Source organism: Vulpes lagopus, chromosome 16, assembly GCF_018345385.1.
Source record: "Vulpes lagopus strain Blue_001 chromosome 16, ASM1834538v1, whole genome shotgun sequence".
Taxonomy (NCBI): Eukaryota; Metazoa; Chordata; class Mammalia; order Carnivora; family Canidae; genus Vulpes; species Vulpes lagopus.
Window position 1 is genome coordinate 45,735,119 of NC_054839.1, and position 27,743 is coordinate 45,762,861.

Here is a 27,743-nt window from a genome sequence, read left to right on the forward strand (position 1 = left end):
TGGTTCCTTTGTCCTTTGGCATATCCCCACCATTCTTTGAACACTTCTCACTGTCTTGTGGGAAGGCTCCCAAGATCATACTGTAGTGTCCTAGCCCCTGCCCTGGAATTAGTCCTTTGTCCAAGGAAGAGTTTCTTTTAGTGGAGAATGCTATTGAGAAATCAGGTCTTCTAATGGGCGGTCTTTATCTCTAGGTCCTTTCAGAGAGAGCTAGTGTGTGTGTGTGTGTGTGTGTGTGTGTGTGTGTGTGTTTATATGTATGACACAAGTATATGCATGTGTGCGTATTTAGAAATTGCATACATGTATATTAAACGTAAGTAAATCCATATATAGAAAACCTATAGTATCTGTGTGTACACATACCCATCTTATATCTATTTTTTTCCTTAGCTATATCTATCCAAATACCTCTCTTTCCATCAGACTACAAGTTTATACTTTTACCTTAGATTTTTACATTCTAGCTTATTTCTCTGAAATACTTATCTAGTTGAAATATAATTAGGTTCACTTATTTGGATTCGTCTCATTTTAGGATTTTCTTCCCATCTTCGTTGATCTGATATTTTTTTCTTTCTGAATGTATGAAAAATTATGTCAGAACTCTATAGGGGTATACTCAAAGCATTGTCACTTACCCTCTTCTCTCTTAGGCGTTCTACTCCTCTCTTACCTATCATATCCCTGTTTACTTCCTGAAGGTATACAGTCTCAGGAATGTTCCTGATTATTTCTTCCTGCCTCTTTTTTTTTTTTTTTAACATAAGCAGATGTTTATTATATCTTATATCTCTTCATAAACACAGGTAATAAATTCTCTGCTAATATTTCCACTTCAAACTTTATCATGAAAATCCTGCTCTAGGGGATCCCTTGGTGGCTCGGCGGTTTAGCGCCTGCCTTCAGCCCAGGGCGTGATTCTGGAGTCCCAGGATCGAGTCCCACATCGGGCTCCTGCATGGAGCCTGCTTCTCCCTCTGCCTGTGTCTCTGCACCTCTCTCTCTCTCTGTCTCTCTCTCATGAATAAATAAATACAATATTAAAAAAAAAGAAAATCCTGCTGTACAGTTCAGAGCTATCCTTGTTCTTTGTTATAACTGCATATTATAGTTCATGCAGTGTGTTCATGGTGTGTGGCTTACCATATTTTATTCAGCTTTTTGTTCTCTGGCTATGGATAGAAGCACTTAACTGTTAATATACATCCTTTGGGCAGCTCAGGTGGCTCAGTAGTTTAGCACCGCCTTCAGCCCAGGGTGTGATCCTGGAGACCCGGGATCGAGTCCTACGTCAGGCTCCCTGCATGGAGCCTGCTTCTCCCTCTGCCTGGGTCTCTGCCTCTCTCTCTCTCTCTGTCTCTCATGAATAAATAAATAAAATCTTAAAAAAAAAAAAAAAACAGCCCAGTACATCCTCTGAGGTTTAAAAGCTAAAAGAACAGGGGTGCCTGGGTGGCTCAGTTGGTTAAGCTTAAGACTCTTGATTTTCACTTGGGTCATGGTCTCAGGGTTGTGAGATTGAACTCTGCACTGGGCATGGAGTCTGTTTAGGATTCTCTTCCTCTGCCTGCCTGCACCTCCCCCCATACTTTGCCTTCCCTCTCTCTCCAAAAAACAAAACAAAACAAAACAAAACAAAACAAAAAACACCACCAAAACAACAATGAAACAAACCTGAAAGAACACCTCGGTTGGGCAGACCCAGTGGCCCAGCAGTTTGGCACTGCCTTTAGCCTGGGGTATGATCCTGGAGACCTGGCATCCAGTCCCATGTTGGGCTCCCTGCATGGAGCCTGCTTCTCCCTCTGCCTGTGTCTCTGCCCTCCCTCCCCCATCATGAATAAATAAAAACTTAAAAAAAAAAAACCCTCGCTTTTGGTTATGGTAACGAGGTGAAAGTTTTATAATAGTAGGATTCAGCAGTTGAAAGAACATTCCTTAAATATACAAAATAGTCTAAAAATTCAAGTGTCATATTGAAGGCAATGGGCTAAAGCTTTCCTATGAATAGCAGGGATGTCGATGCTAGTTAGGTATTGATGGATAATACGAGAGATGTAATGTGTTGAATTTCTTTTATTACTTCAAGTTAATTTCTGAGTGGCTAAAATTAGTGTTGGATCAATCTGGTTTTTTTTTTTTTTTTCCTTCTCCTGTAGAGCTATTTTAGAAACTGAAGGGGAGAACAGCAGGTTTTTCTGCATTTTTATCATGTTCCTTTGTAAACTGTATTTGATAATTCTAAACTTTAACATATGCTATTTTTAATGTATGCTAAAAGCAGCCTCCAAAATTATAGATAGAGTTCTTGGTACATAATTGTGCTCATTAAATATTTACGGAAAAAAAATAACTGCTAAAAGGAACTCTTTGCTAGACTTTTTTGTTGTTGGTGGTGGTAGTGGTGAACGCCCCTTTTGCGCTACTTTTCCTTGCTTGTAGATTCTATGAGTTTGCATAACATCATCTCTGAATAACAGATTTTATTGGTACTGGAGATCTGTTGGGGTTGTAAATGTTCTGAAAGCAAGTAATTCATACAGCAATGGCAGTTTAGTGTTTCTGTTGATCAGTGACATTAGAGATGCTAGAAATCATTTGAAAAATGCACGGAAATTGTTGCAATGCATTTTAATAGCAATATACATGATAGTAATTTAGATTATAATTACCCCCTTGGCAGCAACTGTGCTTACCCTTGTTTTGCACAGTGCTGACTCTGCGGTTTTCTTAAAATATGTCATTATCAATGCAAACTATTTCGTTAAATAGTCTGCAAGTTTCATATTATCTTATTTGTCTTCACTAGTCTCATCACCTGAATTAGGTGCCAAAAATACAGGAGTTACAATGCTAAAGAGAAACTGAGGCAGTTGACTTAGAGTTAGTGACAGACAGAAACAGTCATACAGGGGCACCTGGGTGGCTCAGTTAAGCATCTGTTTTCGGCTCAGCTCAGGATTCCAGGATCCTGGGATCAAGCCCCACCTTGGACTCTCTGCTCAGCAGGGAGTCTGCTTCTCCCTCTACTGCTACCCCTGCTTGTGCTCTCTCTCTGTCAAATAAATTAAATATTAAAAAAAAAAAAGCACACATAGGCGTACAAGACCATGTGTGCATGTACACACAAACTCATCACCATAAGAACTTAGGCTTTTTCACTCCTTTGGTTTTACATTGATGAAATTTTTTGTTGTTGTCGGTCCACTAAAAATGACAAAGTGAATGTCATGGAGAGGGATCTTGAGTCTAGTAACTGCATATAAAAACCAGTTAAGGTTTCCGTGGTTTCTTGTAGTCCTCCCCAAAATGCTAAGTTTTTACCTGCTAGAGGCTGTATGTTTTGGATCCTGTTAAAACATGCCGAGTTTTCTTTGTGCGTTTAGGTATAAGCAACCATTCTCTGTTGTTGGGGATGTAGTATGGGGAATTTGGGTGCAGGCTACATTCCAGGAGGAATAAGGTATGATTTAATGAGTTTAGTACTTGTTTATAATGATTGGAGTTGTATGTAAGAATGTAATTTCTAACTTCTGTGACATCTCAGATAGTGTAGGTAAACTTCTGTCATATGTTAGACATTCTACTAGGGACTAACAGTCATTGTCCTCACGCACATACGCCTTAGAGGGTGTCCTCTTCCTCTAAAAGTCTGTAGAACATGCAGACTTTTAGAGATAGCTCATTTTATATTTTTATTTTATTTTTTCTTTTTAAAGATTTATTTATTTATGATAGACATGAGAGAGAGAGAGAGAGAGAAAGAGAGAGAGAGAGGCAGAGACACAGGAGGAGGGAGAAGCAGGCTCCATGCCGGGAGCCCGACATGGGACTCGATCCCAGGACTCCAGGATCGCGCCTGGGGCCAAAGGCAGGTGGTAAACCGCTGAGCCACCCAGGGATCCCCTCGTTTTACTATTTTTAAAATTAAATCACTGTTAAAGGGTAGATCTCCATATTTGTATAGAAATCATTCAATTATTTGATAAATGAGAGAAAGTTCCTTAATACTTTCTACTGGTAACTGGGAATGGGATGTATTTTTAATTTATCATAGAAATGGTATTTCAAAATCTGCAAACAAGTAAATGAGATAGAATAATGGAGAAACATACTGAAAAGATCTGACACCGGCACTGAGATGAAATGCAGGCATGGACACAGGTACAGATGAAATGACTACCATTACCTTTAATAGTATATAGCAAAAGAAAGAATATTTGGTTTCAGAAATACAGAAATGGTGAAGGAAATAAGTGGTGAAAGAATGTATTACTTTTTATACCTTATTGTTGTACCTTAGAATACATTTAAATAATGAATCTGACAAGGGGAATGTTATATACATTTCTTTCTATCCTGCATTTGGTATTTCAGAATAAAATTTACTAAGGGATTAAAAAAAGATTTAAAAATTATGTTGGATAAATATCCTTCTAATTTTTGTGATGTCAGGCAGACATTCTTATCTCACTAATGTGTTTTGATACCACAGGGGATAAAGCTTTCTAAGTATTTTCATCTTCATGGCTAATGGAATCAGAGATAGGCAGACGTGAGTGTCCTTCCTCTCTCCCCCTACTTCCTGCTTCCTTTGAAGTTCTGTAAAATGAAAGAAACACAAGAAGAGCTGCGCTTAAAAGGAATATTTTTTATTATTCACGTATCCTATTTCTCTCCACAGTTTCGTGTCTTTTGTACCTTTATGTTGATAGTACTCTAATGAAAGGGGAAGTCTTGCTGAAAGCTGATCACCCAATTATCTGCTCTATTTCCTATATCTTCAATTTGAGGTCTTCCTTTCTGAGGAAGTATTCGTTCTTTCAGAAATTTTTCCTGGTAACTTAACTTCCTCTCCTTTCTGGTTTTAATCCTTAGTCTATGTATCCCTTTGATTTTATTATAACCTCATTCATTCATTGAATGCCAGGAATTTTACGAGGCAGAGTCATGAATGAGGCTGCAGCAGAGACACTGTCCTGGTAGATGCATTTCAGGGGACAAGGCTTCACACACAGGTGCTAGCAGGTATGGACGGACTCCTTATCCATAGCTCCCTTCTTGCTCAGAGGGCACCCTAGCCTTTGCTCTTCTTCCTGCTGCTACCGCTGCCCTCATCCTTACCGATGTTGTCCTCCATCCAGCGTTCCATCCTCTCATTTTCTGGACTTTCTCTGATCCACCAATCTTTATTTTTCTAACCAATCTCAACCACTCATTGCCTTGGGTTAAAACAGCACCCATAAATACGGCTTACAAACCTTCCTGAGCATTATCCATTTCTGCTTACTTCCTCTTCCCACTGTGAGAATTCCATAACCCTTCTAGAACTGCTGATCCATTGACTCCACTACTTGTGTCCATCGCCATCCAGCCGCCACACCTTCCTTCCCTTGTGGACCTTATGGACACATACTCCGTTGTTACCTTGAGTAACAATCTGTTCGTTTGCCTCTCTGTCCTTATAAACTCTGTCCTAGATTGAACTAAATAAACTTCCTACCTCTTTGGCCTTTGCACCCCCACACAGACTGCATCTGGGGGAAGCGTGTAGCCACACTAGTGTTTCCTGAGTGACTGCAGTCAACAGGTGAGTCCGTAACACATACCCTACCGCATGGGTCTTGCCAGTACACTTCGTGACTTTCTGAAAAAGATTTCATACCTTTTCTTATACTTCCACTCTGCGATGTGGTCAAACTTTCACACCTCTCTTCCTCATCACCACATCTGCCTGTCTACCTGAACCTTTTCCCTTTGACTCTGCTTTTGCTCTTCTTACAGTGATATACTTTATCAGTGACTGTTTAAAATCAGCTGCCTTCTTTGTATGTCACATCCTGTGTCATCGGCTTAAGAGTTTTTTTTGTTTCCTTGTTTGTTTTCCTGCATCTGTACCTATCTTATGCATTGTCAGTTTCTCCCCTGCTTGGTCATTCCCATCAGCACGCAAACATAGTGTGGTTCCAGCAATACTCCCTCCTCCCCAAATTGTGCTATAGGTTCCCCTCCAGCTGCTGCCCCAGTTCTTTGCTCTCCTTTATGGGAAGTTTCCTCAAGGAGTTGTCCATTCTTCTTGCATTCCCCTGGACCTTCTGACCAGGCTTAATCCCCAGTCCACCTCTCCTACCACTGTTGACCAGATCTCAATGATCAGTAGATGGCAGCACTGCTCACTTAGTTGTTAAGACCGAAAACATCTTTGAATTTAAGTTCTTTCACACCTTACTTCCAAATTATCAGCACCTCTTGTGTGACTTAACTTCATATTGAGCTGATCTCATGCCTTCCATCACTGGCTCCTTGTACCAGGCTCCTGTCAGCTCCTGACCAGACAGTATGCAAGCCTTTTTTATTTTTTTTTTAAAGATCTTATTTATTTATTCATGAGAGACACAGAGAGAGAGGCAGAGACACAGGCAAAGGAAGAAGCAGGCTCCGCGCGAGAGGCCGACATGGGACTCGATCCCGCGTCCCCAGGATCACACCTCGGGCTGAAGGTGGCACCAAACCACTGAGCCACCGGGGCTGCCCTACTCAAGCCTTTTGATTGGTTGTTTCAGGTTTTGCTACTTACAGTCTGTTGCCACACAATAGCTAGGATAATCTTTTAAAAGTGTTTGATTTTAATAGATCTAAAAAATTATCTGCTAGGTCTCTGCCAGGAGTATTCCATCCACTCAGGAAAAAAAACCCAAAGCCCTCACCTGTGGTTTGTAAGACCCCATCAGGGACCAGCAAACTTCTGTCTGAAATGGCCTGACAGTCAACATTTCAGGCTTTGTAAGTCACCCAGGGTTTTACTTACTTGTCCTGGTGCCAGTGTTTCCTCTTCCTCCTCTTCCTGTTTACAAGTTTTTAAAAATGTAAGTAACACTCTTAGCTCAAGAGTCCTACAAAAACATTTGGCATTCAGGCTACAGTTTGTTGTCCCCGGTCCCCAGGACCAGGCACCAGCTTATTGTGTCTCCATTTGTCCTCTACAACTCTGTGTCATGTTCCTTGGCATCTTGAGGTGTCTTTTTGTTGCCTTTGAATCTCCCAGTTCTTTTCTGCTTTTCTCACATCTCTTCCTCCTCTTCATTATGGTCTTTGTCAAATGCTATTTTCTTTCCTCCCTCCAACCCTTCTCCCCTCTCCCTTCTTCCTTTCTCTCTCTCTTTTCTCCTCCCTCCCCTCCTTGATTTATTTGAGGGGGAGAGAGTGCATGAGTGGGGAGAGGCGAAGAGGGAGAGAGAATTTCCAGCCAACTCTCCACTTAGTGCAGAGCCCGACACGGGGCTAGATCTCGTGACCCTGAGAACATGACCTGAGCCAACATCAAGAGTCAGATGCTTAACCAACCAGCCACCCCTCAAATGTTATTTTCTTAGGAAAATGTCATTTACTCAGACTTGGGACTCTCAAATAGCTACTTCCCCTACCACTTACTTTGCTTCTTTCATCTTCCCCGTTTAAGCAGATAGCATCACATTTTAGCTTAGGCCAAAAACCTAGATAGGAGTCATCTTTGACTTTGACTTCACCTCCATTATCTACATCATGTAAACGATGTCAGGAAAGAATGGGTGCTCAATATCCTTTAAGTAGTAAGGGGTAGTTAAAATAATTTTAATACTGAGTGGTGAACATAAAGAACAAGGAATCCATAGATGGGGGACTCAACTTTTATGGCTCACTAAGGCCTATCCCAGGAAGTTAATCTCAGCCCAGATCTGATATGTAGGAATAGGCCTGTATCGGGATGCGTGTGGTAGTGTTGGTGAGGGTTTGAGTGAGAGGGGTGTGTGTTAAGAGGAAGGAATCTCGGGTGAAAATGCAGAAGTTTTTAGATAATAAGTTGTTCAAGCTGGAAATACTTAACTATGGCTGAAATAATTATTTTTAGCCAGTGAGATTATTGTCTTTCCCAGTGTTGGTTGGTAAAACCTACTTACTGCTCCATTTAAAATGTTGTCTGTCTTTAATCCCATCTTCCATCCAAACACAACAAAAACTGTTTACAGATTTACTTCTATGTCTTGTACCAGAGAGTGTTGCTGGTCCAAAGATGGACAGGTTGGTCTTGGTCTTTCTTATGAGTTCAACCATACATTACATTGTATTTCTTGCTTGACTTAGTTTATAGATATACCACAACTTGACAAATGCTTGGGTTGTTCCCAGTCTTTTATTCTTAGGAAAAAAGCTGCTCAGAACATTGTATGAATGTTGTTTTGTTTTGTTTTTCCTCCTGCTTTATGTTTAGCTGTTCAATTGCTGAGTCTTCTGCTCTGTGTATATTTAAAAGAAACTGCCAAACTTTTTGCCAAAATGGTGATACCATTTTTATATTTCCACCAGTAGTATAGGTGAGTTTTAGGTACTTCACATCCATCCCATTCTAGGGGATGTGTAGTGATACCGCATTTGTGGTGGGTGGGTTGTGTTTTGTTTTGGTTTTAAGCTGCATTTCCTTGGTGACAGATGATCTTGAACATCATGTGATTATTGGTTTTTCATATATCTTCTTTGGTTAAGTCCTTTGATCATTTTTTATTTGGGCTGTTTGTCTTGTTACTACTGAGTTGTAGGACTTCATTAAGTGTTCTTTTTTTTTTTTTTAAGATTTTTATTTATTTATTCATGAGAGACACAGAAAGAGGCACAGACAGAGGCAGAGGGAGAAGCAGGCTCCATGCAGGGAGCCTGACGTGGGATTCGATCCTGGGTCTTCAGGATCATGCCCTGGGCTGAAGGCGGCGCTAACCACTGAGCAACCTGGGCTACCCATTAAGTGTTCTTAATATAGATCTTTCTGAGATACATTTATTGTTGGGAGAGGCTGTCTGCCATAGGCCTTGAATATCCATGTATATTTATTCTGAATACGCCAAGAATGCAAAGGCCTGAGCGCTCTTTACTCAACCATTTCTCAATGTTGTGCTTGCAGTAAGCTGCTTTGAGAAGTGATTAGGTCTCCCTGTACACAATGAGCAGACTTGTTACCAATTATTCAGCATAAAATTGGTGAGTCCCCCAAGCTGAGTGTTCTATAATTCAATGCACTGCATGTGCAAGCATCCATCAGGGAGGCCTGTGACATCCCTGTGGGACTTGGTGGGTTGGGGAACCAGTAGAGGCATAATAATTTCTAACTGAGGACTCCTCTGTTTTCTGCCAGCACTCACCAATCAGTAACAGGCTTATGTGGCTTGGCTTGTTATGTTATGTTGGGTAAAGTCTCAGACCAGACTGCACACTTCTTAGCTTGTATTGCAGACATTTTCACCTAGTCGTGGCTTACTCTACATTGTCTTAATGAAGCTTTTGTTAAGAGTTGTTTGCAAAATGGAAGGTTTAAATTTTGATGAAGTCTAATTTATCAATTTTAGTTAGTGCCTTTTGTCCTAAGAAATCTTTGCCTTCCTGAAGGTAGCAAGAAGATTTTCGTCTATGTTTTCTTGTAGATATTAAATTCTTAGCTTGTACATTTAGGTATAAGGTCTAGGTTCACTTTTTCTCTTTTGGAGGTCCAGTTGTTCTAACACCATTTGCTGAGGAGGGTGTTCTTACTCCAATGAATTACATTAATACTTTTGTTGGAAATCATTGACTATATATGTGCAGGTGTATTTCTGGACTATCTTCTATTGATGCTTATACTATTTTAACTTGATTACAGTAGCTTTATAGTAAATCTTGAAATTAGGTAACATCCCCCAACTTTATTCTTTTAAATTGTTCTATGTCAGGTTTCCTGCATTTTTATATACATTTTATTATTTTCTGCATAAATTTTAGAAACTGCTTCTCAATCTTGGCAAAACTTGCTAGGATTTTGATGATGATTATATGGAATATATAGATTATTCAGAAAATGTATTTCTTAGCAATGTCATAATATTGAGTCTTCTGACCCATGAACCTGACATCTTTATTTTGGCCATCTTTAATACCTCTTCACAATGTTTTGTAGTCCTTATAATATAGGTATTTCTCTTGTTTTATTAAACATTTTCCTAATTACTTTGTGGGGGCTCTTTTGATATTTTTTACGAAAATGTTAAATTGTAAAATTTTATTTCCTGACTGTGAGTAATATTTGGAAATGAAAACATTTTTATAGAGGTTGAGCTTTTATTCTATGATCTCACTAAATTCATGTAGATAATTTCATTTACAAATAGTTTTCCTCCTTCTTTTCTAATTTCTATTGTTGGTGCCTTACCACACTAGCTAGTACCTCCAGTACAATAATGAATAGGAATGGGAACATGCTTCCCGTGTTCCCACTTTTAGGGTGATCAATGTGTTGGTTTGACCAACATGGGAATAGAGTAGCTGGAAGACTTTATGAATGGGGGTGTATGATATTCTATTTTGTGTCATGAAACAAAGAATTATTAAGTTCAGTTATCCAAAAATCTATATCTCCTAGAGCATGGATTCAGCTTTCATTTCATGGAATTGACATCTTTTGATTCCATTGAGTTTACCTATAACTATAGTCAGATGGTGGAAGAGTACAAATTCCAGTGTTTTAAGATAACTAAATCCTTACCTTTCGTAATAGTCAAAGGTAATATTGAAAATTTATAAGTTAAAAAAGATCAGAATAAACACATTATTTAGATATAATTAAGTAGCTATCAGAAGAAATAGTTAAGGGTATTAAAATGATTGCCTCTGAAAGAGGTTAAGTGGTGGGGCAGTTGACTGCTTTTCTTAAATTTTACTTTTATATAAATGCATTTGTTGCCTTTTATTCTTAGATTTTATAAGTATTGACTATATGGGCTTACCCATTTATTGTTGAAGGGAACCAGCTGATATTTTCAGTTTCTATTTATTTTGATTCCCTTAAGCACTCCCCCCCCCCAAAATGCTCATCATAATTATTTCAATGATAAACCTAGAGAGTACTACAAAAAGAACATTTGGTTTAACTTCTTTTGTTTTATATTTGGATAAAAATATTGGCCTGATGATATGCACAGGAAACTTGCAACCTACATGCCCAATGATACCTAAATTAGGTAAGTAATAAGATGTGTTAATAGTCTGTAGGGAGGAAAAAAAATTCATTTAAGGTACTGGGATATGTTCATGAAACATGACTAAAAAGTAGCTTACCAAATAATATGCATGATAAAAGATTTTTGAAAGTAAAGTACATGTGCTTATGACTGTATAAGGAATATAATGTACATATTCTCATATGAGAAAAAAACACTTCAAGGAGAAATATCAAATTAGTAGTCATTTTGAGGCACTTTTTTCCCCTCGGTTGCTTTTCAGTTTTCCAGATTTTCTGTGTTGAACAGCCAGTTCAGAGTAATTTAAAGCAGAAAAAAAGTAATGCTATGTCAGTAAAAGTTGAATGTATTCTCTTTAAGATACATAACATAGTCACTGAATTTTTTAGAAATAGTGTTTATTTTCACTTCATTTCCCTTTTCCACTTTACTTTTTTTATTCTGAATTTTGCTTGTAAATTTTTTTCTTTCTCCCCCCCTTTTTAGTAAATTACCACTTTGCTTTTGATGAAAACCATCAGTTTTTCCAGTGCTAACTTGTTTTGCATTATTGAGAATGTTTCCCTGAACAATATTATGGCAAATTAATAATAAAGGAATGAAAAAAAGTGCATCTGATTTCCTGCCATCCCTACTAACCTACTTTTGAACATAGTATAGTCTGTAATGTAAATAGATACAGTTGTATAGTCTGTAATGTAAATAGTCTTGGTTGTATAGTCTGTAATGTAAATAGATACAGTTCTGGACTTTATTGTTTGTTCATCATGCTCATCGTTTTCCATCTGGACCATCTTTGTGTCTTCTTAACAGGTTTCCTGCTTCTGATGCTTCTAATCTGACAGCAGAAATCAAAGTTCTTTTGGTGGCCTGTGAGGATACAGTCCCTTCCATCATAACTTTTCAGTTATCAGTATGGTCACTTTTCTCTCGTTCAGATCTTTATTCTAATACTCAAGTTTGAGGCCTTCAGATTCTTCTGTGACCACCCTATCTGAAATTCATCCTTATTCCTCTTCCCTGCTTTTATGTTTTTCTGTAGCACTTTTTACTAGCTACAAAGCAACCACTTTAACTGCTTTTTTCATTTATTGTCTGCCTGGCTTTCTTCTTCTCCATGGAGAAGACAGCTCCATGCATCTAGGGATTTCTGCCTCCTGTTCACTGTTCTCTGTGTTTGTAACACTTAGAACAGTGTCTGGCACTTAGTAGGCACTAAATGTTGAATAATGAGCCAACTCCACCTCTTACAGCCTGCATTTCAAACTGCTGCCAGAGTGGTCCTTCCAAAACCACCCTGGAACATCTAATTAGATAGGCTTGCTCTGGCCGCTGTCTTTAGTTGTGCTTCCGGTTTGCTTTGCTTTTTTTACCTATGTGCCATGTTTTAGTGAAAGGAGTTCCTAATTCTTGGTCTGCTTAACTGACTGCCCTTCTACCTGTTACTCAAGCTTCCCTCATCTCTCCACCAAGTTAGGGCTTCCTTCTCTGAGTGCCTTGGGTACTGTGTTAGAGGAGTTAGATTTCACTGAAAAGCATTATTTCCTGGCTTGCATTTCTCTTTGTAGACTTAGGTTTTGATAATACCTGTGTATACTGCGCTTAGAACTGAGCATTTAATGGTAGTTGAGTCAATTAATGACTTAGTTGTTTTTTTGTGGTGCTTGAAGTATTAACTTTAATAGGGCTGTTCGTCTATTGGGTTTTGATTTTTATTTTGCATGTGCCTAAAATTACCATATTTTCAGATATATCTATGATGAATACCTCATTGTTCTCCGTGATATTTTGGATTTAAAGAAGTCATTTTAATTTGCAAACCTTTGATGTTTTTATCTTTTGTGAATATCATGGATGATTGTATTTGTGGGCAGAAGGAAATCATTCCCTCAAAATGATACTCAGAGTAGTTGTGTGCACATGCTAATATAAAAAGTGAGATTAATGTAATTGATATTACTTTAATGAAGATAAATTTATTTATTTATTTTTAATTACAGGGAAGTTTTAAGAGTAAGCGCCAGATCTCACCTCAGGAATTCATCCATGAACTGAAAATGGGGTCTGCAGATGAGAGACTTGTCACATGCCTGGAGTCCCTCCGTGTGTCTTTGACTAGTAATCCTGTGAGGTAATTCAACTCTCTGAACGTTATCAGGGCATATTAGTAAATTAAACAGATGTCCTTAATCTGTTCTTTTTATTTAATTCTTTCTTCATGGCACCTGTAAATAGGTGGTATACCTCAATGAGGTCTCAAGGTAAAAAGTGAATATGTAATATTTATATGCATGATGAAATATAGTGTCAATAGTAATTTTTGTTTTTATTACCAAGTGATACATAGCCTGTGGACTTCAAAACAAAAACTTATTATTTTTTTCTTATAGTTTTAAAAAACTGGGGCACCTAGTGTCTGACCTATAATTTCAGTTCAGGTCAAGATCTCATGGGTCATGAGATCAAGCCCCACTTTGAGCTCCATGCTTAATAAGTAGTCTGCTTGAGATTCTTTCTCTCCTTCTACCTCCCCCTACTTTGTTCTTTCTCTAAAATCTATTTTTTTTTTAAAACAGGATGTGTAACTTTTTATTTTATTTTTTTATTTTTTTAAGTTTTATTTATTTATGATAGTCACACAGAGAGAGAGAGAGAGAGGCAGAGACACAGGCAGAGGGAGAAGCAGGCTCCATGCACTGGGAGCCCGATGTGGGATTCGATCCTGGGTCTCCAGGATCGCGCCCTGGGCCAAAGGCAGGCGCCAAACCGCTGCGCCACCCAGGGATCCCTAAAATCTATTTTTTAAAAAGAGAACAATCATGATCACAAATCCATTTGACATTTTTGAGTTTCACTCTAAATTTTGGTATTGTGAATATACTTGCTGTTTTTTTGTTTGACATAGAAAGAAATACCATTAATTAACTTTTCCTTTATTGGAAATGATATAATTTAGGAGCATATAGATTAGTATTGCCAAAATTAGCAAATAAAAATACAAGATGTTGAGTAAAGTCTAAATTTCAGAGATACTAACGCTGAAAATTTTTGTTGTTTATCTGAAATCCAAATTTAACTAGATGTCCTGGATCTGGCAACACTAATACAGGTGTCTCTGTAAATCAGGTTTTAGACTTTTAAGCTCAAAATATTGTTGAAAATCTTCAAGCAGAAGTTGTTTTGAAATGTCTGAGCAGTCATAAAATCAGGATTTCAGAGCCGCAAGGGTCTAAGGTAGATCAGATTTCGCTGCTTTTGTATAATAAATGAATGCTTGTTTTTGCATGAGACTATATATCTGTATTAGGTGTGTGTGTATTCTTAGGGGTAGAGCTGACTGACTATGGAAGTTAATAATATATAATAGAATCTCTTTGATATCCTCTCTGATTAGTACTTTTCTGGACACTTCTGAAGTTTGGTGACAGTATGAAAAAACCCTTGATGGTACAACTATTTAAAACAAAATCTGTACCTGCTGAGACATGAAAGTGAGTGAGATTTAACTGAGGAGTATGAAGAGTGAACAAAGTATATTTTGGTATACTTCAACTTAATCTTTGTTTTTCCATCTACTTCCAGTCTGTTCTTTGGACTGTAAGTTTGGTGGGTAGGAGGCCAGGGACCTCCTATGTCTTATTTACCAGGCACAATGCACAGCACATAAAAAGTACTCAGAGGACCTCTGTTGATTGAAACATGAGGTTGAATTTTAGCCTCTTTCAGTTTTCCCTTGGCTATTGTTACAGACTAAGTTGAATTGGGAATTTGACAGATATAATCATATATGAAGAGCTCTGGTTTCCAGTTTACTCTGTACCTGTTTAATATATTCATTTAAAAATAATTTTTGAGCACCTGATATTTACTAAGCATTGTCTTAGATGTGGGGCTTGGGTCAATAGCAAAGCAGGCCCAGGTGCTGTTCTTAAGAAGTTTAAATGCAGGAAGAGGGTGTTTTGGGGTTGATTGGGGAGACGCACTCATGTCTTAGTTTTTCTGGCAGCCACTGAGCAATGGATTTATTTGTGGCTTTTTAATTTAATTAGAAGTAGACCCTTCCCTTTATCTTTGTAATTTGCTTAGATGAAAATGGTAGCAAAAGAAAAACTACAAAAGTATTTTATATATGAATTAATGTATATTCCAGTGGAAACAATTATGTGTGATTTTGCCTTAAACTACTGGAAAATAATGCTATGTTTTTTAACTTGAACTTTATTTAAAAAAAAAAAAAAACTTGTGGAATTGTTTTTCCAAGAAAGGCCGATTCTAGAATGTATTATCAGGAATCCACAAGCTGTGGTTGTTTCCTGTAAAGGTCTTTTTTATTGAAAATAATGGAAATCTTACCATTGGAAAAGCTTTTCTGAAATTGTGGCGCAAGATGTAGAGAGAAAATAGAGAAGAGACCCACGAATATCTCTGTGTGCTGCTACAATTTGAGGAATGACTTGCCTGGATATGCCTACATTCAAATCTTAGGACTTAGCTGTTAGTTTTGTGTCTGCTACTGTTAAAGTCAGTTTTTCTTTTCTTTTTGTGGTTTAAGATTTTATTTATTTATTTTGAGAGAGAGAGTGCCTCAGAAAGAGAGAGAGAGAGAGCATGAGAGAGGGGAAGGGTAGAGGGAGAGGGTGAAGCAGACTCCCCACTGAGCAGGGAGCCCGATGTGGGACTTGATCCCAGGACCCTGGAATCAAGGCCTGAGCCTAAGGTAGATGCTTAACCGACTGAGCCACCTGGTATCCTAAAGTCAGTTTTTCATATTTTCTTCTTCTTTTTTTTAATGTATAGTTTGTGACTCAGTTTCAAGAGAAACAGAATTTGACTTTTTGTCAACTTTTTAGATCTGTGGTATTACTGAGTAAATCAGAGTTAAGATTCTTTAACATCTGTGAATAGAGTTGAGAAAGAAACGCATTAACTAATGAATGATGATTCTCCAATGCTGGTTTGGGATTGAGTTTTATTTAACTCAAAAATGAAGGAACAAGAAGGAGACTTCCCTCCACCCTACCCCCACCCAGATATGCAATACTTTTAGAGCACTGCCTGCCAGTTACGGGCCACGTCAACCTTTTACCATCTAGACAGTGAATTATATGGAAACTAGTGCATTAAATACCATGTTGTTTGTTACCTTTCATGAAGAGTTGATTTGAAGATCACAAAGTTCTTCTGTTTTGAAGTTTTATTGATTATTCAGTATTCTTGGTGACAGTTTTAAGCTAAAAGACATAGTTGGTTTACTTTTGGAACGCAAGAAAAGACCAACTTCTTCAAATTGTCAATTACAACTTTTAGGGGATCTTGACATAGGCGACAATTAGGTGTGAGCTATGGAACACTTTGAGATGGAAACATAAAAGAGTAGACACTAACATTATTATGATTGATATCAATCATTTGAGTCCATATTCATCTATGTGTATAGCAAATTAGTTACAGAATGGATCTTCATTTTCTTACTTTGATGCAGCTGTCAAGGGCACGATTTCTTTCTCAGAAAATCCAGTCTATCAGGTCCCGTGTTTTGTGATCTTAGGCATTTTTTTCCTTAAGTTACGGTTAACACGTGCATTTTGAAGTTTACAAGACCTGTTTTCTGGCTAACATCCTTTGGTTAAATTTCTAAGGTGCCTTTGTAACTAGGTTTGATAAAGTTGATGACTAACTTCAAAAAAATGACTTTAGAAAAAATGTGCAGTAAAATGTACGTTTACTGCAAGGCAAGTGAACATTGAGGGTCATTATTCCATTTGATCAGTGTCATGTTTGAAATCTAGTTTTTCTGCATTTCTGGGCTTAAACACAAAGCTGGTAGATGAGCTTAATTTTAGAATTGGCGTATGTTGTGCCACGTACCATTTGTGTGAAGAGACCAATAGAAAAGGTTCTGGCAAGCAATGAGATCAACATACTCATTGGTATCAATATGATCTGTAGAAAAAAGTCGAGACCAATAATTTGAGGTTACTGATTCAAATTCAAAATCTTATTTTTATAAAATGTTAAACATATAAAAAAGGCTTTGCATCAGAATGAAACAAGAACCCACTTGCCTACTAATAATGCTAAGGTAGGAATACGGCTTATAACTTTGAAGCTCCCATGCACCCCTGCTAAATCCCGTGTCCCCTTCTTCCACTATACTGTGGTTTGCACTGTTTAGAATTTTGGGCTTATCTTTTTTTCTTTTCATTATGTTTTCACCACATATGTCTTCTTAATTGGTGTATTATTTGGTTTTATATCTTTTTGTGTAACTGGTGGCATATTCCGTGCATTCTTCTGGGACTTTTTCCTCTCTGTTGTATTTCATAGATTTATGTATGTTGATGTGTGCACCTACTTACATATCATCAGAATTCATTCTGTTCCATACCTTTATTGTTTTCTTGTGTTTTAGGCATATTGTAAGTAGCATGCAAATATGCTTTTTAAAAAAATTCTGATAGTCTTTGTTTTCATCTGGTAGTTTTATCATAGGCACTGTAAAAAAGTATTGGAACCTACATCTGACATTTCATTATGAATTTTCAGTTAATTTATGCTACTTTACCACATTCATCTTCCTTTCCACACCCACCTTTTGCTCTTTGTTCCTTTGCTGTATTCTTCCTTAAATTCTTTTGGATAGATTTTTGATCTTTCATTTCACTTTTTTTCCTTACTTATTGATTTGGAAGACATTCCTTTTCTGATCTAAGGAAAGAAAGTTAACTTGTACACAGTAAGGAAATTTAATATGCATATACATGAAAGGGACAAAAATAAGTAATATCCCTTATTTTAAACCTGAGAATACTTTAGCACCAATCATCCTCAGTTAATTTGCTTGCTAGTTTTGTGTGATTTTTTTTTTAAGATTTTATTTATTTATTCATGAGAGAGAGAGAGAGAGAGGCAGAGACACAGGCAGAGGGAGAAGCAGGCTCCATGCAGGAAGCCTGACGTGGGACTCGATCCAAGGACTCCAGGATCACACCCTGGACTGAAGGTGGCGCTAAACTGCTTATCCACCTGATCTGCCCTTGTGTGATATTTTATTTTTTTCTTTTAAATATCACAAATTAGCTATTACTATTGACTTAAGCTACAGATGAGTGTATATGTATATATGCTTGCACACACACATAATTATTCCTTTTTGGGTCTTATTGGTTTGCCTCTGATTTTACTTTTGATTCAGGTTATCATTAGGTCCTTTGGTGTAAATCTTTTGATGGTGAAACTTTTATTTGTCAGACAAGGACTTTCTTTGCCTCTACTTTTTTTGGGAAGAGATTTATTTATATGAGAGAGAGAAGGAGAGAGAGAATGAGAATGAGCAGGGAGGGACAGAGGGAGGAAGAGAGAGAGAGAGAGAGAGCGAGAGAGCAGGGAGCTTGCCACAGGGATCAATCTCAGAACCTGGAGATCATGTCCTGAGCCCAAGGTGGATGCTTAACTGACTGAGCCACCCAGGCATGCTTCACCCCCTGCCTTTTTTTTTTTTTTTAAGATTTTATTTAATTTTTGCCTCTACTTTTGAAGGATGGTTTTCCTAGAGCATGAAATAGACAGTTTTTAGATATGTTAGTACATCAAAAATACTGTTTCTTCTTCTGCCTTTCATTGCTGTTTTTAAGAGGATGGCTCTTGATCTAAACTTCAGTCTTTTCCAGATAATCTGCCTTTTCTTTCTATCCTGCTTTATGATGCTTTTTCTTTGGTGTTCTATAGTTTTAAGTGCCTGATTGGAATACTTCCTATTAATCCTGCTTGGGGCTTTATGTGGGGGCTCCTGAATATGTGTTGGTGTCTTTAATAAGTTCTGTGAAAATTTCCACTATTATCTCTTAAAATTTTTTTTTTCTAATTTTATCTATGTTAGAATGTGGGCCTTCTTCCTTCATGTGCCATTACTTATTACCATCTTTAAGGTTTGCATATATTTGTCTCCCTCTACCATAATTTAAAAAAATCATTTAAATTCAGTTTGTGAACATATAGTGTAATACCTAGTGCTTATCCATGCCATCAAGTGCCCTTCTTAATGCCTGTCACCCAGTCACCTACCCCCCTTCCCACCACCTCCCCTTCTGCAACTGTTTGTTTCCCAGAGTTAGGAGTCTCTAATGGTTTGGATTCCTCTCTGATTCCCCCTCCCCGCCTCAGTGTCCTTCCTTTATAGTCCCTTTCACTATTTCTTTATTCCACATATGAGTGAAACCATATGATAATTGTCTTTCTCTGATTGGCTTATTTCACTTATATGTGGAATATTTAATACCCTACAGTTCCATCCACATCGAAGCAAATGTCCTTGTCCTTTCTGATGACTGAGTAATATTCCAATGTATACATATACCACATCTTCTTTATCCATTCACCTGATGAAGGATTCACCTGATGTCGTGGCTCCTTCTGGAAGCAATTTGTAAAGATTTTCCAGTTTCCTATTTGTTTTTTCACTGATGTTAAATCTGTTGAGTTATACATTGCATTTTAAATTTCCATTTTTATAATTTCATGCCTATAATTTCTCTTTGGTTCTGTTTTAAAACCTCTTGTCTTTTTTTCATAATTGAAAAATTGTTTATTTTTAATAGTTTTATTTCTTTAAACATACTAAATATTCTTATTTTCTATGTTGGTAATTCTAGTAAAAGATTTCCCAGGCCTAATCCTGATTATTTGGTTGTTTGGTTATTTCTTTTCATCTTTATTCATATCTTATTTCTTTGTGTGCTCTGTAATTTTTAAGTGACCTCCTGTCCCTTTGAACTTTGCTAGAATGAACTAAATGATTTTTGACTACTGGGCACTTATGGGTACTAATAAGCTAGGACCAACTTAAACTAAAATTTCTGGTTTGAGGTTTTGTTTGTTTTTATCACACAGGTACCTTACATGTATCTGGCTCCTGAGTTAGAAGTTACCAGAGCATAATTGCCTTGCCCTTTCCTGGGCAGCTGGGCTGGTTTATTTCTGGTTTACTTTCTTACTGCAGATGTGACCCTTTGAGATTCTTAATTTTTGCTGTGTGTCCTAGACTTTAGCTCTTGTCCCTTTGACTCTGCATGATGATCACAAATGAAACACTGATTTCCTTTACATCTGTCCCACAGAGCAGAGCAAGTGGGGCTCAAGGCTGGCTTACCTCTCTGATTCCTCCTCCACCTCTTTAAATCTTTCTTTTAAGGAGGCTTTCCTTTTTTGTCACTTCAGATACAAATCTAAAATCATGTTTCTGTGATGTTGGTTGGTAGTGTGGTTGTAGATCTCTAGTTTAACACAGGAAAAAAAAGTATTAAATTTCTCTACCCAAAATCTAAATTTCTTCGAAAGTTATAAACAGAAAAGTAAAAGCTTTTCTCCTTTTTGTCATTTGATTGTCAGACATGCTAGTCAGGGGTGAACTCCTGTTAATAGTTTCTTGCGTACTTTTGCTCCAGATTTTTAAAGTGCATATGTTAGTATGTTTATATACTTATTTTACTTTACCTTACTGTTGCATACTTTTTTTTTTTTTTTTTTTTTAAAGATGAACCTAGGAACTACAGTTTGGTTGCTCTGCACAATATTTCTCTTGTATTTAAATTAGCTTTATTCTATCCTTTAAATCACCTTGAATCCTTTGATTTTTCTAGTTCTTTTTGAAACAGCATCATCATCTTGCTGGTTCCCTCATTAATGTGGTAAAGAAATATTTGACACTGCTCACTATATCTCTGTGAAGTGATGTGCATATCTTTTTGAAAATCATGGTTTGACATTAGAGGTTTGTGGAATGTGAGAATTCCTCAAAATTATCCTAGAAATTCATGGAGGGAGTGGATGGGTAGAAAATCTGAGTTTTCTACATCCTCTGCCTATCCCAGGGTTGGCAGAAGGGACAGTGAATATGATTAAAGGTGGGGTGTTTGTTGAGTGGAGAAGACTTAGTGTCCCACCTTAATTGTCAGTGCGGTCCTCCAGGCCATCATCCTTCCTCCCTGCCTGCAGAGCCCCTATTCTTAGTTGATCTAAATGATGTTGTGTGGGGTGAGATGTATGTGTGTATGGGGGCTTGCAGGTTCTTTAAACTGAAATATCGACAAATCAATCCTTTCTCTTACCAATGGACCTCTTCTTTTTTTAAAACTTTTATTTATTCATTTATTTTTAATTTAATTAATAAACATATGGTGTATTATTAGTTTCAGAGGTAGAGTTCAGTGATCGGTTGTATATAATACGCAGTGCTCATTATATCACATGCCCTCCTTAATGACCATCACTCCGTTACTCTATTCCCCTACCCACCTCCCCTCCAGCAACCCTCAGTTTGTTTCCAATGGTTAAGAGTCTGTTATAGTTTATCTCTTGGTTTTGTCTTATTTTTCCCTCCCTTCCTCTATGCTTCTCTGTTTTGTTTCTTAAATTCCACATCTGAGTGAAATCATGTGATAATTGTCTTTCTCTGATTGACTCCTTTTGCTTAGCATAATACCTGCTAGATCTGCATGGTTGCAAATGGCAAGATTTCATTTTTTTGATGGTTGAGTAGTATTCCATTGTGTGTGTGTTTATGTGTGTGTATAAATATATATATGAATGTGATATATATACCACATCTTCTTTATCTGGTCATCAGTTGATGGGTATCTTGGCTCTTTCCATAGTTTGGCTGTTGTGGACATTGCTGCTATGAACATTGGGGTGCAGGTGCCCCTTTGGATCACTACATTTGTATCTTTGGTGGAAGGTGGGCCTCTTCTTTTTTTTTTTTTTTTTTTTTAATTTTTATTTATTTATGATAGTCACAGAGAGAGAGAGAGAGAGGCAGAGACATAGGCAGAGGGAGAAGCAGGCTCCATGCACCGGGAGCCTGATGTGGGATTCGATCCCGGGTCTCCAGGATCGTGCCCCGGGCCAAAGGCAAGCGCCAAACCACTGCGCCACCCAGGGATCCCTTTTTTTTTTTTTTTTTTTTAAGGTGGGCCTCTTCTTAAAGCTTAATTATACCATGTTATGATCCTAGAGGAGTCTCTGTTGCTTTTGTCAGTCTTACCAGATGCTTTCCTAGGAAGGAGATGGAATGGAACCAGAATGAGATTTTATGTGTGTATATATATATATATAATATATATATACATATATATTATATATATATATAATTGTGTGTGTGTGTGCGTGCACGTGCGCGCAGTGTATAAGCTATCAGAATCTTAACAGGAAGACAGAAACCAGAGAACGCATGTAAATTTTTTTTTTTTAAGTTAATACCAAAAATTGGTTAAATAACTCATGGAGAGACTGAGAAACCAAATAGGAAACAGTGAGGCACTTGATGAGCAGTAACAGGAAGCTGCTCCCCTCCTGTACTGGAAGGAGAGAAAGAGAACTGTTCTGGAAGCTAATGGGCTGATGTTGAATGGCAGAAATTGGATCCATGGGGAAGATGCAGCTGTTGCCAGAGAAACTTCCAAGGCAGAGGGAGAGAGAGAGCATTATATTCCCTGTTTCTTTTTTCTTTCCACTGGTCATGCCTAGCAGGGAATAGCTGATTACCAACCCTGGGAGCTGAAGCTGCCAGAGTCAGCCCCTTTGAAACTAGAACAGAGCAGCAGAAGGGGAAGAAGAGAAAACCAGGACAAGAGTCAAGATTCTGTAAGTTAGTGAGTGGACACAGTATAGATCAGTACAAGTTAAATTCTTGTAGTTTCATTGGATATGTAGGTAGGTTCTTCGTCTTAACTGCCAGGGGCTTTAAGTAAGTATTTTCATAATATGCTACAGTCATATTGAGTCAGTCATAAACCTTCTAAAACTAAAAAGGACTCTCCTGCTCTGAATATCCTGAAACTACGTCAACTTGAAGGTAGTCAGTTGAGTCCTAAATAAAAGGTCGTGTGCTGAGCTCCTCTGTTGACTTCATTCCTTTTTTAATATTTCACTTTTGCCTCCCAAAGATCTTTTTCTTTTTTTTTAAGATTTTTAAAATTTATTTATTCATGAGAGATGGGGGGGTGGGGGGTGGAGAGGGGGAAGGCAGAGACACAGGCAGAGGGAGAAGCAGGTTCCATGCAGGGAGCCTGACAGGGGATTAGATCCCTGGTCTCCAGAGTCATGCCCTGGACTGAAGGCAGCACTAAACCGCTGAGCCACCTGGGCTGCCCAGATCTTTTTTCTATTTATGACTTCTCCCTTGATTCTGTTTAAAAACCAAAACACTTTATCATTTATTTCATTTTCTCTAACAGCTGCCCTGCTTCACAAACACACATGCAAACTCCTGGTTTTGTGGAGATACAAATAGACCCCGTTGGTGCCCTGGAATTCTGAATGTGTTACGGTAGATACAGAAGTGAGGTTAGGAATAACAACTTCTGTATTCCTGGCTAAGTTGCAAAGCACAGCTGGGACTTCTGAAGGTTCGGTGTAGTTCATCCCACTGAATCAAACTTGCCATGTTGTCATGAGTAACAAGAACAGACAACTCTAGGTCAAGGTCAGGATCCCTTCCCCACTTTCACCAGTTGGATAAATCAGTCTTTCTGGGTAGTGGTTGGTGGAAGAAAATCTTCACATAATGAGTTGGAAGGAGTGACTGAGGGAAGTAATCCCTCCTATTCTCTTCTGGGGAACATAGTAGTAGGCCTCTCCCTGTGTAGAAATGAGATGAGGAGGATGGATAGTAAATGTTCTCACTAATTATATGCTCTAGTTTATTTTTATTCCCCTGACATATTTTAGAATTTTAAAGTAAGACATGAGCTATACAAAAAAATTAAATAAGCCTTAGAAAAAAGTTTGAGAATTAATAATATGTACAGATGTATGGTGTTATTAATAGTGATAATTTCTGAAGTGGATGATGAGAGGAGTAAAGGTTTTCCTAGGTGACCTAATTCCTAAATTTCTTGTGTTTCAATCTTATTCTTTCTTTCCTCTAATTAGTGATACCAGAGGGGCGAGTCATTCAGGTGGTTCTATGTTTTCCTTCCTGTGCTGCTTTGATAAAGTAGCTGCTAGTTACTTGAGGTATTTAAACTAATTAAGGGGGTGTGGGGGGGGAATCCAGAACATTTCAGGTGCTCAAGAGGTACATGTGGCTAGTGGCAAATTGAACAGCACACACAAACCATTTACGTCATTGTAAAAACATTCTATTGGACATTGCACCTTGGTTCTTCATAGGTCCTTGCTTTTTTGGCATAATTATATCCTCAAAGTTAGGTTCAGGACTATGGGAATATATAAAGGAATTGAAGTCTGAAAGATTAAAGGATTTTTAAAACCTCCAAGGATGATCGAGCATTTGTATCAAAAGCACTGAGAGAAGAAATGAGTGATCTAAGGGAGACTGCCTTCATTGAAGGAGTACTGTCTTGGAAGGCTAAGGCAAAGGGAATAGGCTTCATATCAGCTGTTAAGGAATAGAAATGGAAAGGAGAGGTATGGTGTGTGTGAGAATACAAAAGCTATGATCCATGGGCAGCCTTCAGTGTGGCTGGCAGTAGCTGGGATGAGGGAATCAGCAATATGGCACATCATAGAAACATCCCCTTTGATAGGTTAAACATTATTGATTGAATATTTATTTTATGGAACTTTTCTCAGGAAGATGCACTTTTACCTCTTCAAAGTATTTTTTATAGCTTGTTTTCTAATAAAAAGTCAAAGTATAGGTAGGATGTTAATATTCTTCATTTCTTTAGACAATATCATATATCTTAGGACATGTTTTGTATTATTTATGTCTAAATTAACATTCAAGATCCATACTTTTATGGCCCTTAATATTGCTTATTAAAGAAATATTTGTTGAAAATGACCTCTAATTTTAGGTCATTTTGCAGTCTTTTCCAAAGTGTTTTAAAAGAATGAAATATTAATGAAAAATACCCTGAAAGAAAATATTAATGTTTATAAATGAATACTAACCTGATATTTTAAAGGGCATGCCAGTACATCCCAGTGCTTTCACAGTCCTTCCAAAGTTGCTGTAATTTCTTTGAGGGACCTTCCAGAAGACTGATGTTCCCACTGATAGGAGACTTTCTGTTTTGTGTATTGTCTATTCATACTACAGCTTGGTTTTGGCTTATAGATGTATTAAAATGAATTATTATTTGGTTTCAGAGTTAACTCTATCTGCGTCTGAAAAGCTTTGACTTTGAATTCAAGGTTAATAATAAAAGTACAGTACATTGAAAATATAGTAATTGCTTTTAACTGAGAAATACATATATTCTGTACATGGTGAATAAGAGCTGTGTAGCTCAATTTGTACTTGACCTGAAAGGTCCTAGAATTGTAAAGTCCTCCCAATCTACTTTATAATATATAGATGTCCTAGTCTATTTAAAATAAAATATAAATTGCCATTTGAATAGCCAAGATTAATTTTATAAAAAAAATACTCTATTCAAATGTAAAGTCAGTCACAATTAACGTAGTGTCTCAGACCTTTTTAAAATACAGCAGTTTGATATTCAGCATAAAAGAAAAAATATGTGACTGAAAACTAATTTTTCAAAAAGATTGCTGTTTAAAAGACAACAAAAGGTAGTGTTGTAAGAATTTGGGAGAAATACTGTTCTTAAAATTGTATAGTTGTTCCTTACTGTAGCAGTGAAATACAAGAAACTTTGCTTTTCAATGATAATTGTCCATGTCCTCAGAGAATGTAAGCCTTCTATGTCCAAATCTGTAACAGTTATCTGAACGATGTTATTTACTGAATACTTTGGTTTCTTTGGCAAGGATAAATATATTTAGTGGAAAAATTGCTGAACTGCAGATTCTAAAACCCCCTAGTTATTTAATATCCTACATACAAGGAGTCTACATAGTTTGTTCTTTAGACTAATTTTTTCAGCCTTGTTAGATGTTTTAAAAGTATTGCATGGTGTGGGGCTCCTGGGTGGCTCAGTTAGTTAAGTGTCCAACTCTTGATCTCAGCTCCAGTCTTGAACTTAGGATCCTGAGTTCAAGCCCCATGCTGGGTATGGAACCTTCTTCTTCTTTTTTTTTTTTTTTTTTAAATGTATTCCTTAGTGAGTAAAGAATTAAAAATAGGATTTTTGTCTTGGTATTTCCTGCTGTCTCTATACCTAAGAAGGTACATCACTAAAGTTGACCTTTGAACAACATAGGTTTGTGTGTATCCACCTACATGTAGCTATTTTCTTTTAGAATTTCTCAGTATTTTCTGTAGCTTACTGTATTATAAGAATACAGTATATAACACATATACAACATATCTGTTAATTAACTGGATATGTTATCGGTAAGACTTCTGGTCAACAGTAGACTATTAGTAGCTGAGTTTTTGGGGAGTCAAAGTGTTTACATGGATAAACTTTTCCACTGTGCCAGAGGGGATTAGTATCCCTAACACACCCAAGTTGTTCAAAGATTAACTGTATATATAAGGCCTAAATACAAAGTTAGGTAAAATAATATTGTTAAGAGGAGAAAGTTGTAATTTTTATAATTCAGAAAACCTTGTAAATTAAAACTCAACTTTATCATCCATGTTAGTCATGGATTTCCAAGTCTTTTGTTATGGGGTAATCAATATATGTGAGACAGAAGTAGGTGTAGTTTTCATTTGTTAAACATCTTTTATATGTTAAAATTCATAAAAGATAAAAGAAACACTTCAGGGTTAGATCCACTGAGGTCACTTGGAGTGCCTCTGTGGAGCTAAAAAATAGGCTCATTTGAGCAGAAGTCCAATAGAGCTTTGTATAGGAAATGTTCTTGGTCTGTGCTGTTCAGTACTCAAAACATAGGACTATTCAGCCCATGAATTGTGCTTACTGTGACTAAGGAATGGAATTTATTGTTTTTAAATATTTTATTTATTTATTCATGAGAAACAGAGAGGCAGAGACATAGGCAGAGGGAGAAGCAGGCTCCTTACGGGGAGCCCAATGAGGGACTAGATCCCGGAACCTGGGATCATGCCCTGAGCCAAAGACAGCCGCTCAGCCGCTGAGCCACCCAGGTGTCCTAGGGATGGAATTTAAATTTAAATCCACATGTTACTAGAGACTTCCCTTTTGGACAATAGTTTTACAGATGAGAAAGTCATATGATATTCTTGGTGTGCTTGTTTTGAGCCTTTGCATTCTTGAGTCTCTATAGGTATGGCTACTTTCTCTGGCATACTATGGATTTCTGAGGAGGTACACAGAATACTCTGTTGTTGTGGGACTGTAATATGGAACTCAGGAGATCAGGGTGCATGTTAAATGGAGTTGAATAGTAAAAAGAGAACAGGGAAATTAAAACATGAATTAAAATGCATGAGCTGGTATACTGCTCATTTTTCAGGATAGGGGATCAAATATTTTGAGTGTCTTTATACACCTGTCTGTTGGAAAACTAGTAGAAGTCCAAGGCCTTCTCCCTGTCCTCAAATTGCTGAGATTCCATTTGGAGCAAAATGTCTAACACAGCATAGACTAAGTAATACCACCAGCTCTTACCTAATTTAATCTTTAAGTGTGTGGTATGGGTAAAATGCCACCAGTGTACGGCAGAAGGGTATATTTGTTAATCTACTCATGCAACAAGAATTCTCAGGGGCTGTGCTAGGTATCATGATAATGAGACATAGTGAGGAGAGACTTAGACAATACATAATAAATCAAAGATACCACTTCAGTTAAGAAAAAATAAGGGACTGAGAGTAATGATAGAGGGCTTTTAGATGCAAACTGGTCAGAGAATGTCTTT

The 27,743-nt window shown here is 37.4% G+C and overlaps 1 protein-coding gene across 2 annotated transcripts in view; it reads left to right on the forward strand.

Annotated features, from left to right (window-relative positions):
- DIAPH3 (diaphanous related formin 3) overlaps positions 1–27,743 on the forward strand; it is a 496,533-nt gene that overhangs the window by 104,875 nt on the left and 363,915 nt on the right. For both annotated transcript variants that reach the window (XM_041731170.1, XM_041731169.1), the window contains one exon: positions 13,022–13,152. In XM_041731170.1, the coding sequence (XP_041587104.1) occupies positions 13,022–13,152 (131 nt within the window). The remainder of the gene's footprint in view (positions 1–13,021; positions 13,153–27,743) is intronic.